The sequence below is a fragment of the Meriones unguiculatus genome, chromosome 3, assembly GCF_030254825.1.
Source record: "Meriones unguiculatus strain TT.TT164.6M chromosome 3, Bangor_MerUng_6.1, whole genome shotgun sequence".
NCBI classification, from domain to species: domain Eukaryota; kingdom Metazoa; phylum Chordata; class Mammalia; order Rodentia; family Muridae; genus Meriones; species Meriones unguiculatus.
In genome coordinates, this window is record NC_083351.1 from 30,650,194 (window position 1) to 30,663,904 (window position 13,711).

At 46.2% G+C, this 13,711-nt stretch overlaps 1 protein-coding gene and 1 pseudogene across 1 annotated transcript; both read left to right on the plus strand.

Annotated features, from left to right (window-relative positions):
• Positions 1-2,434: 2,434 nt before the first annotated feature.
• Positions 2,435-3,864, plus strand: LOC110539752 (olfactory receptor 2A12-like). The gene has a single exon (XM_021626568.2). The coding sequence runs from the start codon at positions 2,435-2,437 to the stop codon at positions 3,380-3,382; it is 948 nt and encodes a 315-aa protein (XP_021482243.1). The 3' UTR covers positions 3,383-3,864.
• A 5,590-nt stretch (positions 3,865-9,454) lies between these two features.
• On the plus strand, positions 9,455-10,023 carry LOC110539756 (olfactory receptor 10G2-like; annotated as a pseudogene).
• Positions 10,024-13,711: the final 3,688 nt, after the last annotated feature.

Here is a 13,711-nt window from a genome sequence, read left to right on the forward strand (position 1 = left end):
TTTTGCCTGTTCAGGCGCCAACATCTGCCTGTTCCACGTCCACCATCATTTCACAGCCACCAGTCCTTATAAGCACGCATTCAGACCTGCCCTTCAGAGACTCAGACATTCAGGAATGCCTAACTATCTCCTCTCCCTGCTCCTCCCTCTACCCGTGTTAAGTTATCACAGTTTATTGATGGCCTTCTGGAAATCAGACATGTCTCAAGTAGTCTCTGCTATGGAAGAGATATTATCATTCCATAGATGAAAAAGCAAAGGCCTCTGAATAGCTCTATGACTCAGTTGATGGTGGTGCCGGATATGCAGAGGTCTTCCCGGTATAGTGCGGCTGCCTTCCCAGAGGCAGGCAGGTCTTCTCTGTGGACTCCAGGTCCACATACTAGGAGCCCACCAATGCTCTGGGCTCAGTTCTCAAACTTCCAAAACAAACCCCACCCACACAGTCCTGCCCATCTCAACGCTTCGCAGATACTCGGGATACTGGTATGTTTACAGGTCTCTAGCTTGACATCAAAGACAAACAAGCTGAAGGGTGCTTCAGAAGCGTCATCTCCAATATCCTCCATTTAAAAAAGCACGTCTGTGAAGCTCAGAGAGGGCTGTGGAGTCACCCAAGCTCACACAGCACATGGGGGCAAAGGCAGGAGCAGCCACAGCTCTTCTGAGCTCTGAGCACATTTCAGTCACGCTAACTCTTTCTTATTTGTCTCCTGTTCCATATCTACACAACCTCTGGATGCTGTATCCCACGCGCACCTTGCTATAACTCTGTGCCACAAACGCCTCATCTCTGTTTGCCAGCTGGGGAGACTGAGCCCAACAGAGGAGTTTGCTCAAGGGCACACATCTGGGTAAGTGACTACCACGGTTCATTCAGGAGAATCTGATTAATACTTGGTTATGGGAAGGCAACAGAAATCCTCACATTTCTAAGTTCAAGAAACAAAGCCCAGAATAAGCCTCAGAGGAGCTAGGAGTGGCAAGCCGGAACCCAGGGTCACTGCCTCGGTGGCACAGGCTGTGGGGTCCCTGCCCTGTGCTTCTTGGTATTTTTTTTTCTTTTCCATTTTCAGCCATAATATTTATTAGGCAAATACAACATTGTCATACCAAGATCATACTATAACAGCTTCAGGTAGATGCATTTATTAAGACTTCTTCTTCTTCTCTTCTTCTTCTTCTTCTTCTTCTTCTTCTTCTTCTTCTTCTTCTTCTTCTTCTTCTCCTTCTTCTTCTTCTTCTTCTTCTTCTTCTTCTTCTTTTGAGACAGGCTCACATATATAACTCAGGCTGGCCTTCCATTCACTATGTAGCTGAGGATAACCTTGAACTTCTGGGCCTTCTGTCTCCATCTCCTGATTGCGGGATTACAGGTATGTGCCACCGTGCCAAGTTTATGGGTGCTATTGATCCCAGTGCACAGAGATGCTCTCCCAAATAAACTTCGTACCCAGCCCCTAAACGCATTTCTAATACACTACAAAACATTTACATCTTCAAACACAACTGTGGTAATTTTGGCTTGAGTTACTTTGCCTAAGATCTTTTTTTTTTTTTTAATCTATTGATTTTTTCCCAGATTTTTTTAAATTTTTTATTTAACTTTTATTAATTACACTTTATTCCTTTTGTATCCCCCCATAAGTCCCTCCCTCCTCCCCTCCCAGTCCCACCCTCCCCCCCTTTCTACATGCATGCCTCTCCCCAAGTCCACTGATAGGGGAGGTCCTCCTCTCCTTCTTTCTGATCTTTTTTTTTTTTTTTAACTGACTGATAAGGTCACCTACAGCCTAGTCAGTGAATATCTGAATTTCTAAATTAATATACTTTTACCTGGATTTGGCTTGCAACCTAAAGCCAGTTTTAAACTTTCATTTCCTCTCCCACCTGTTTTGTTTTTTTGTTTGTTTGGTTGGTTTGTTTTTTGGTTGGTTTTTTTTTTTTTTAATCAGTTTTCAAGGTCTTCACTCGTCTCCTCCACAGCTTCAGCCCTGCTGTGACCTTGGTGGCTACCACACAGCTCACCAAGCCCCCACAGCCTGCTAACCCAGACTTTTAGATTTATAATCTTAATCTTTAGCAGAACGATCTGCCTACCTCCTGGGGTAAATGTGCATCCCTGGCCGGATGTACTGGCAGGGACCATCAGTTGGCTGACTTCCCTACTGCAAAAACAGCCACGTAACTCCTTGTCTTCTGCGGATGAAGGTGGCTTCCAAGGACCCTCCTGTGAGCAGTCAGATCTCTCAGCTACTTGACCAGGGTCACAGCTGCCCTGGCTTTGATACTTTTTCATCCAACTCAACACGGGTTTGACTGCATCCCTGGAATCAACTGTGTGTGCTGTTGCGTCTGTGGCCCTGCCTCACTCTCTTCCCTAAGGCCACAGACAGAACTGCAAAGTGCTCGTCTCTCGGAAACAACAGCCACCATGCAGACCCTCAAAAAGCAGAACCACAGCTCGGTGTCCGAGTTCATCCTCCTCGGCTTCTCCAGCGAGCCACAGAGCAGAGCGGCCCTGTTTACCTTTTTCCTTCTGCTCTACATGATCACCCTCCTGGGCAATGGCCTCATTGTCACCCTGATCTACCTAGACACTCGCCTCCACACCCCCATGTACTTCTTTCTCAGTATCCTGTCTTTGGTAGACATGAGTTATGTCACTACCACTGTGCCCCAGATGCTGGTGAATATGGTGTGTCCAAGGAGGGCCATCTCCTGGGGTGCTTGTGTAGCCCAGATGTTCATCTTCCTGGTGCTGGGTATTGCTGAGTGTGTGCTCTATGCCATCATGGCCTATGACAGGTATGTTGCCATCTGCTTCCCCCTTCACTACTCTCTGCTCATGAGCCGTCTGGTCTGTATCAAGATGGTCACCATCTGTTGGTCCATTAGCATCACTGGTGCTCTGGTCTACACTGTCTTCACCATGAATCTGCCATACTGTGGCCCCTACAAGATCAACCACTTTTTCTGTGAGGTCCCCGCTGTCCTGAAGTTGGCCTGTGCAGACACGTCCTTCAATGACCACTTGGACTTCATCTTAGGCTTCATCTTACTCTTGGTCCCTCTCTCCCTCATCCTGGCCTCCTATGCCTGCATCTTTGCCTCCATCTTAAAAATCCGCTCCTCCCAGGGGAGGCTCAAGTCCTTCTCCACATGTGCATCCCACATCACTGTGGTCACCATGTTCTATGGGCCAGCCATGATCATGTACATGAGGCCCGGCTCTTGGTATGACCCAGAGCGGGACAAGAAGCTAGCTCTCTTTTATAATGTTGTATCTGCCTTCCTCAACCCTATCATCTACAGCCTCCGGAATAAGGATGTGAAGGGGGCTTTTCTAAAAGTGCTAGCAGACAGGGGGACAACCCAGTGATCCAGGACTGGAAGGACAGATGGAGCTCATTTGGCATACTGAAGACATCAGTTTTGAACAACATGCGTTTTCCCGGAGCTCTGAGCAGCCAGGAGAGGTTGCACCGCTCCTAAAGAGAAAGCCCCACCATCTCTTGTAAAGTTTTCAGCTTTCACCAAAGACTCGGTTATATAGGTGCTAGCTTTTCAAATGCTACTTTATTTGAGGGTTCCTTAAAGCTTATACCTCTCTTCCAACCCCCAATCCCATGTAGGGGAAAAAGAAGGTTGTAAGGGAAAGGGGATGCAGCCCTCTTTCCTTCTTCTGCTGGGTAAGGCCCTAGAATTCTTTGGGGGCAACACCGATATCCACCATCAGGAAATCCAGAAGTCCAGGTAACCAGCAAATAACAAGCGCAGCAGCAGAACAAACCAGCAGCAGGAGTCCTCCTCTAACTCCTCCAAGCAACCACACTTTTCCTCTGGGCTGTCATATTTATACCCCCCAAAGTCCCCAGAATTCAACTAATTCCAGCTGGCAAAGACGGCGCTGCACAGCTAAGAGGTGCGGACAAACTAAAATCCCCCCACTTGGGATTATAACAAAAAATAAAAAAATAAAAAACATGTTTACGTATCATAACCCAAAGCGTCCACAACATAGTTAAGTACTGGAGCTGAAGGCTGGTCTTTAAAAGTCTGTCCTTAGAGTTCATGGACATTATCTTAATGCTTTTCCTGTCTCACTCCTTACTTCTAGATGTTCGTGTCAGCTGAGCACAGGCACGGTCAAGTGTTTAATGTGAACACATGCTTTTCTGCAGTATAAAGAAATTTGTATTAGAAAATGGTGTGAGGTAAACTATGAAACACATAGCCTTGGGCCGCTGTTTGTTGCACACTTCGTAGCTAATATTTGGCATTGCTTTTTTGTGCTAGATGTGATAAAGTCCAAGCTAGAGTGATTTTGGATCTATCTGGAAAACTGTGGCTAGGTACTGATGTAATCTGAGCTCAGTTTGGGAAAATGACTTTTACTTGGGTCATATTTTAAGATTTATTTTTATTATTTTTGAAGTATGTGTGTATGTGTGTGTGTGTGTGTGTGTGTGTGTGTGTGTGTGTGAGAGAGAGAGAGAGAGAGAGTGCAGGTGTCTGTGGAGGCTAGAGGTGTCGCCTCTCCTTGGAGCCAGGCTCAGAAGTGTTTGTAAGCCACCTAATATGGGTGCTAGGAACCAAACTCAAGTTTTGTGAAGAGCAACGTACGCTCTTAACAGTTGAGCCATCTCTCTAGCCTCTTACTTAGTTCATTTAAAATTTATATTTTAAGTCCGAATTCTGAGAAAATAAGTATATATCATATATTTCATAAAATAAAAAATAAGTATGTCTACTGTATCTGTATATCTATTTACCCAGCTACAGACACGTGACTGAGAGAGACAGAGATCGACACATTAACATTTTCTCATGCTTTGTGCAATCCACTTTTTCTTTCTCTAAAAAAAATTCAGGCAGGGTTGGTGAGATGACTTTTGCAAAGACTTAGGTTCAGCTCCCAGCACCCACTTGGCTTCACCATTGTTTGTACTCCTGTTCTAGAGGGTCTGAAGCACTCTTATGGCCTCTGCAGGCACAGCATGCATGTGGTACACAGACATACATGTGGGCAAAACACCCATCCACATAAAATTAAAATAAACAAATCCTGTTAAAGAAAATCAGACAATAACAAGTAAAGTTAAACTTTAAACAGTTTTCTTTAAACGATCTTTAAACTGGTCTATTCAATCTTCCATTAAACTTTTGCTTGGATTCAATTGAACTTAAGAGAATGATACACGAATTATTCTCATATGTGTTTAAAATAAATAAATACAATTTACTGAAGTGTGGGCAACTTATCCATGGCTACACCACTAAAGAAAATGCCAGGTGCCCTTAACTGCCCAGGTACCCTCAGGGCTGGTTAAGACGCTATGAGTCCCTCCCCATTTCAGGATGAAATGGATGAGCGAGCTGCCCAAATATCCCTTTTGTCCTACTGTTCCTCCCACCCCACTGGATTATCAACTCTTGGAGTCAAGAAATAGCAGTAAATAAAAATAAATTTTGAAAAGTATTAAAATATTGGCAAAAATTGCTCAGTTTTGATTAGCTTACATTCAGTGTGTTTATTTTATTTTATCGAGGGCGTTTTGTTTTGTTTTTGAAGCAGGGTCTCACTTGATATAGCCCTGGATGGCCTAGAACTCACTATGTAAATCAGGCTGTGCTGGAACCCACAGAGATCCACCTGCGTCTCTCTCTCTCTCTCTCTCTCTCTCTCAGTGCCTGGGATTAAAGATGTGTGCCACCGCATCTGGCTATTTCATAAAAAAGGAAGTGATGGAGAAAAGGAGGTTACGAGCTCCCTGGTTCAGTGTAGTAGCGTAGAAAACATAAGCTCAGCCTTTTTCTAGGTGAGCAGAACTATACAGTGTGCACGAACTTAATTTACATTAAATGTGCACTGTTTGACTTAGCCCGGCCTGTAAGTTCCCAGTGTCTGTCTTGTTGAATCAGCACAGAATCCCTATAAATCCCATGACAGTGCCTGGTACACAGCAGGCTCAGAAGGGACTGAATGAGCAATAAACAAGTGGTGAACAAACGGATGTGCCGGAGACATTCATGGATGCACTACCGTCCCATTGCTAGGTTTACAATTACTCTGAAGTATGGTGGCGTAAAACAACAGGCATGACCTTGCAGTTCTGAAAGGCTGGAAGCCTGGTCCAACGGGGCTGGAGCCTCTGGTTCAGGCTCTTCACCGAGCCTGAAGGCAAAGCAGTGTCTCAAGACCGCACCGGGGCAGGATCTGCTCACTGGTGATGGCCGTGCTGATAATCACCAGCTCACACACGCTCTAGACGCATAGCCCCGCCCCTTTATCTGCAGTTGGCGTTTGACCTGATGCCCTCTGTGCTGCTCTGCCTCAGGAAGGTCGTGGATCACCCGTGTCATGTGTGGCTGAGCTGTATGTGCTGCCCAGCCATCAGTACAGTAGATGTGCTACTCTCTTGTTTCAGGCACCCGCTGGAAGAGCTGAAATGTGTCCTGTGGACAAGCGAGGAGCTAGCACATCTGAAGCTCCGTAATACTTGATGGGCGCACGAGCATTCGTTACCACCTTCTCACAACGGCCCTTTCTGGTTGGCTAAATTGCCTTCATTTTACAAATGTGGGAGGCAGAGAGACAAACTGTCCTGCCCCCTGCCAGCCACTAGAAGGCAAGAGAGTCCCAAAGCTTGTGTTTGCCCCTCCGCGTTCTGTGTTTCTCTTGTTACCGACAGCTTTGGACTCTCCGGTTCTTCCAAAGTTTGATATTTGCCAGAGTGGCTAGAAACCCGTAAACGCAACCTTCAGCCGTTAATCAGCCTTCAGTACCTGATTAACATAACTATGTCCTGTTCAGGCCTGTAGGTGTCTAAGGAGAAGCTACATATCAAAGACGCATGGCAGATACGGAACTGAAGTAGGTTCCATGGTCTCTTATGAATGGAAATCATGTCTCCATTTTTCAGATTGTCTTTAATGAAGAACAAATTAGTTTAATTACATACACAGTAGACTGAATTCAACTCTTTTGTAAATCATTTACTATCTTTGTTTTGTTTTTTTTTTTTAACATTCCATCTTTACCCAGAAAAGAAATGAGGTTTCTCTGTAAGCAAATTTTTCTGATCAGGAAAAAAAAATCGTCTATTTATCTGTGTCTCTGGCCAGGAAATTATTCTTGTGGGAGGGTCCAGGCCCTCGAGAGCAATCTGTAAGGTTGAGTGAGAATGGACTATGGGCCTGAGCCAGCAGTCACCACCCCAAGAAGGGCCTACAGAGCTCTAGGGAGCTTCAGGGACTGAAGGTTTGCCCAAGAGTCCCTGACCTAGCCAAAATGCTATTCTTGTTCTCTTTGAATCCTTTCCTTCCCAAGGCGGTTTGCTAACCAGGGCTAATCCCTTCATGTTCGGTTCACATCAGCCTTCCTTCTGCCCTCCACGTGTACCCTGGGTTCATTTATATGATCCACTATTTGACTGAGGCTAGCAGCACAGGTGTCAATAACACAAACGCTGTCCTTAAATGGCCATGACCTAGGAATGCATGCCTCTTTCTCCTTCCTCTGAATTTTTGCACACTCGGTTCCGTGTATCTCTTCCTTCTCCACATAATCAAATTCCTGGTCATTTTCCCAGACTCGGCTCAAATACTACATCTTCAACAAACTCTTTCCTTATCTGTGGGTAAAAAGACTCAATGGGACCTTGTGTGTCATTATGGAATGTGCATGTCCTTCCCCAGGCCCTCTGGGCTCCTGTAGCCCTCTTCATGGTGAACCAATCCCGGAGCTCATCACGCGCAGAGCTAGGGGCTGACTTGTGTTTATCTTTAGTCTCTAATGCTCATCCACCATAGATGTTTCTAGAGTCAACCAAGTAGCCGGTGAAATCACAGCATAGAGAGAAACACGATAAGGTCCTCAGGCGTAGAGAGGTGGTTGGTAAGCATGGAGCTGATAGCAGCTAGGAGCTGCCCAGGACACGAGGGTAGAGGCAAGAAAAGCAAGGCCATCTACTGGCAAGGGAAGGCTTCAAAGACCTGATCTGGGTTGGGAGGCACGCACGGATGTTTTACAGGCCACATACTATGGCAGGGCAGCCAGGGCCGAGGGGGCAACAGGAGCTGGGACAGACTGTTTAGTCTATAATATGTCTGTAGACCAGAACAGCTCAAGGACTCTAGATACTTTGTCTACTATCTAATGGGTTGAAAATGCCCTGGGACATCACCTGGCAAGGAGAAAGGGCAATTCCCTTGTGTAGCCAGAGTTCCCAGAGTGCCTCATGCTTTTCTTCCTGGAGGAAGAGCCACTGAGTCAGCTCTGGTCTTGGGTCTTGTCTGAGCCTGACAGAGATGTCCTCAGTATCCACAGCCCTGTCCCAGCTGAGTCTCAACCCATCTTAGAGCCCAGAAGAAGGAGCAGCTTGGCTGTCCCAGGGGAGCAAGATACCTCAGAGCCCAGCGCCTCTCCCTCTGGCCCAGAGATGGCTGCTAGAACTGTCCCATCTGGATCCCCAGGGCCAAGCGCCACTCCGGAGTGGCCTCCAGAGTCTGAGGCAGCACTGTCCACACCCTCTTTCCTGCAGGACTATATGCCCAGGACAGGAGTCTTCTCAATTCTCCTGGAGAGCTGGCAGCTGTGCCATCTTCAGCTGTGCTGGCCGAGAGCCCCAGGTAGGAGCCCAAGGAGACCCACAGCTTCTGTTGGCCAGCTTGCCATGTGTGTCTGACTCTGTCCCTTTTCCAATCTGTAAAGGGGGGGGTGTCCATTTGTCTCTGTCTCTTCATTCCTTCTGAATCTGTCTATTGCCCCCTCTGTCTCTGGGTCTGTCTCCTCCTAGCCTCTTGTTTGCTCTCATTCACTCCTCTTCCATTGCTCTCTACCACCTGCTTCTGTTTGCTGTGCCCATGGCCCTATCCCTCCCTCCTGGCCCTCTGGGGCTCTTTGCCTGTGTCTTGAGTCTACTCCTTCTGCTGTCTTTCTCTCTTAATGTTTCTCCTGAGCTCCCTCTGTCTCTAGCTTTGCCCGGAGGACAATCCTCTCCTTCCTAACTCCCAGCCATCTCTCTTCTTTCAGAACCCTCTCTGACTCACAAGGCTTCCTCCCCCTTGTGAATCTCCTGCTAGAATATGGTCCTTGCATCCTCCTCCACGTCCACATCTGTGCCCAGCCTTCCCCTGTCTGGAGTCCCATGCCTGCCTGCTCCTGTATTCTTCCTCCAGCCCCACACTCTTCCTCCTCTCTCCCCTCTTTCTATATTCTTCAACACCTCTTTCTGTCCTTAGGTCTCTGCCTTGATTTTCATCTTTTAAATTCCCATTCACAGCCGTCAGCTCATTGTGTGTGTGTGTGTGTGTGTGTCTCCCTGACAAACTGTGTGGTCTCACTGCCCCGATACCGTGCCTGCTCAGCATCACAACATTCTTCCCCCTTCTCCATCCTCCATTCTCTTTTTGTGTGTGTGTTTCTTTATCCCTCCCTTCTTTGGTCTCTTGTAAAACCATCTGCCACCCGCTGAGGTACAAGGTCATCATGAGCCGTGGGGTGTGTCTCCTTATGGTGGGTATCTGCGCTGCCTATGGCGTGGTGGGAGGCCTGTGCTATACTTACTTTGCTATGCGACTGCCCTATTGTGGGCCTAATGAAATTGATCACTACTTCTGTGAGGTCCCTGCCGTCCTGAAGTTGGCCTGTGCAGACACGTCCCTCAATGACCTGGTGGACTTCATCACAGGCTTCAATGTCAACGTGGTCCCTCTCTCCCTCATCGTCATCGTTTATGCCAACATCTTCACCACCATCATGAAGATCCGCTCAACCCAGGGGAGGATCAAGGCCTTCTCCTCCTGCGCCTCCCACATCACTGTGGTCACTATGTTCGCCATCCCATGCATCATCATGTACATGGGCCCCAACTCTGGCTCCTTATCAGTGGCAAGAAAATGGCCCTCTTCTATAACATTGCCACAGCCTTCCTCAACCCCGTCATCTATAGTTTAAGGAACAAGGACGTGAAAAGGGCGTTCCTCAGACTGGTGGGATGGAGTGGGGCTCCAGAGTGACACTTTAAAGCTGTGTACTCAGGGGGTGTAAGTCGTACTTACAGTCACCACCTTCCCAGGGACTCTTCCGTGAGACGTCAAGACTCCGTAAAGACAGCTCTTCACGCTGGCCCAGGTCGGGGAGGAGCAGGAGCCTCAGATGTTCAGTGATGCTGCCTGAGACGATCAGGAAGGAAAGAAAGGTTCAGGGGTCAAGAACCTAGACGTTACTGCCAGGCAGACCAGGGCTGGAGAATTAGGGTTCGGGGTTGAACGTGAAACGTCCCCTGTAGGCTTGTGTACTTAAATACTTTGTCCCCAGCTGCTAACACTGTTTGGGAAGGTTATGGAACCTTTAGGAGAGGAAGCCTGGCTAGAAAAAGTCACTGTTTTTTGTTTTTTTATAATATGGTCACACACTGTCCCACCAAGATGTCAGGACGTGAGGGATCACAGCTGCACACTCTTGTCTGCCACCATGCTTTCACCGTGGTGGACTGGGTCCCTTCAACCTGCAAGCCCAAACGAACTCTTCCTCCGCTAGGTTGTCTCTTGTCAAATATTTTGTCAGTAGCAAGAAAAGTGACTAATAAAGTCTTACCTGTCACTAAGTATGTGGATTTCTCAAGTCACTTAACTATTGTGAGTTTTCTAATTCTTCTTCACAGGCAAGTTGCAATGATGACATGAGGTAACATATGAAAATATCTACTGGCCTATTTTAGTTTCTTTCAGCAAGCGTTGTTATTTTTTTTATTAAAGCGCTTGTTTTTAAGTTTTGTTTTTTTTTTTTTACTTTATTTGGATTGTGATGTTTTGCTTGTATGTCTGTGCACCACGTGCATGCAGTACCCATGAAAGCCAGAAGAGGGCATCATATTCCGCAAGAACTGGAGTTAAAACTGATGATGGGGAGTCACCTTGTGGTTGCTGGGAATTGAACCCAGGTTCTCTCCAAGAGCAGCCAGTGCTCTTAACCACTGAGCCATCCCTCCAGCCCCTCACATTTATTTTTTTTTTTTAATATTCATTGCTGAACAATGAATTCTCATGTATGAATCCGCTGTGACCCTCGGGCTCTGAAAGTGGCTGAAGAGAGTAGAGGTAAAAGCAAATAAACACTTTGTCCCCAGCTGCTAACACTGTTTGGGAAGGTTATGGAACCTTTAGTCAGAAAAATACTGGCAAGAGAGATGGCTCGGCATAAAAAGGCGCCTGCCACTAAGCCTGACAACCTGAACTCTAGCCCCAGAACCCACGTAGAGGAAGAACCGACTCCCACAAGTCTTCTGCCCCCTACACAGGTAGCGTGTGAGTGTGTAATAAGTAAAATACAATACACTTTTAAAAATGAATACTTCAGAAAATTGGCAACAGATGTTATTTTTTTAATTGATATTTTTGAGGAAGGGTCTCATTCTTTTTTAAAATTTCATTTTCATTGTTTTACATGTATGTTTCTCCCTCATGCATGTCTGTGCATTGCTTTTTTGCTGGTGCCCTCAGTGGACAGAAGAGGGCATTGGATCTTCTGGAACTGGAGTTACAGATGGTTGTGAACCATCATGTGAGTACTGGGAGCCAAACCCAGATTCTCTGCAAGAGCAGCCAGTGTTCTTCAGCACTGAGCCATCTCTCCAGCCCAGGTCCCTTTCTTTAGAATGCAATAAAACACAAGTTTCATAGAGTGCTGGTATAAATATAAATTGATCTTTTGTAAAATGACTGTCATCATGTGTCAGGAGCATTAAAGATGTCTATCCATGACCTTCAGCCTTATAATTCCATGCTTAGGACACCTTAAGAAGCAGGGGTCAGAAAAACAGAAAAGGCAGCAGCAACATTTCCACAATGGGAAGCACAACAGGAAAAACTTGGAAGGAGTTGAAAACACCTCTGTAAGCCAGGAGCAGTGGTGTTTGTCTGTAATTCCAGCACTCTGGCAGACAGAGGCAGGCAGATCTCTGTGAGTTCGAGGCCAGCCTGGAGTCTCAGGGAGTCCAGGACAGCAAAGGCTACACAGAAAAACCATGTTTCAAAAAAGAAAGAAAAGAAAAGAGGAAGGAAGGAAGGAATGAAGGAAGGAAGGAAGGAAGGAAGGAAGGAAGGAAGGAAGGAAGGAAGGAAAGGAAGGAAGGAAGGAAAGGAAGGAACGGAAGGAAGGAAGGAAAGGAAGGAAAGGAAGGAAGGAAGGAAAGGAAGGAACGGAAGGAAGGAAAGGAAGGAAAGGAAGGAAGGAAGGAAAGGAAGGAAGGAAGGAAGGAAGGAAGGAAGGAAGGAAGGAAGGAAGGAAGGAAGGAAGGAAGGAAGGGAAGGAAGGAAAAGAAGGAAGGAAGGAAGGAAGGAAGGAAGGAAGGAAGGAAGGAAGGAAGGTAAGGAAGGAAAAGAAGGAAGGAAGGAAGGGAAAAAGGAAGAAAGAAAACACCTCTGCAATATGGAGCCATGTGGTGCAGACATCCTACGTGGCTGTCAAATGTCACTTTGTTGATATTCTGTAATGGAAACACTCACTCGATGTTAAGTGAACAAAAAGCAAGAACCAGCTAATGAACAGGTTGGGATCCCACCATCAACAGCCATTAACACATTTTCAAGACTGAAATTAGAAATTACACAGTAAAACTTGGAACAGCTGAAGAGGACCACTAAGTCAGCCCTTTTCCATCAATCAGCAATGTCTCTGTTTGCTGCGAAGATATGCAGGACGCTGTTGATATGAGAGATGTGGGAATATATAAAGCTCTCGCTTCCTGAGCAGTGTTTCAAACCTAAGACTGCTCTTCGTCTAGTAATGAATCAGTTGAAAGGGTCCATCTCAGTGCTGCAAGACATGAGAGAAGAAATTAAAGCTATCCCCATTTGCAGAGCTGACTATGTGCATCCCGAGAGTCTAAACTCAGGTCCTCACACTTGCACGCAAGTACTTCATCCACCGAGGCATCAGGTTCTCAGTGTGTAGCCCTGGCTGGACCTGAACTCATAGACCAGGCTGGCCCCAAACTCATAGAGATCTTCCTGCCTCTTCCTCTAAGGTGCTGTGCTAAAAGGTCTGCGCTGTCACATCCCATTGATTTTTTTTTTTTTTTCTTTTAGACAGGAACTCACTATGTAGCGCAGGCTGTTCTTGAACTCAAAATCTTTTGGCCTGTCTCCAAGTGCTGGGATTAGAGGGCACAGGACCACACAGAGAATGAAACTTATTTTTTAAATAAGAGAGATTTATCATGATCTCCAGCCAAAAGTCTGTAGCCCCTAATCTTCAAGGATGATTAAATTGCAGCTGCATTAAGCAAAGATTTTTTTAGACATTTACACCAAAACATAATTCTATATAATAAAAAAATTAATAAGGGACTAGACTTCACCAAAATTAAAATATTGCTCCATGAGAGAGACCCTTAAGAAAGTGAAAGGGCAGCGTAAAACTAAGGTAAAACATCTGCGAATCACATCTCTGACAAAAAACACACAAGACTTAAACACAACTGTAAAACAATGTACTTGAAGGTTTGGCGCTGTGTCTCTGTAACCAAGAGCGCTTGCTGCTCTTCCAGAGGACCAGGCTTTGGGTTCCAGGACCCACGCTGATTCTGATCTCTACACACCCTCCCACACACACCACACCTCTCTCTCTCTGTTTCTCTCTCTTTCTACCTCCCTCCATCCCTCCCTTCCTCTCATTTGCATAAAAAAATTTAAAGGAACATTT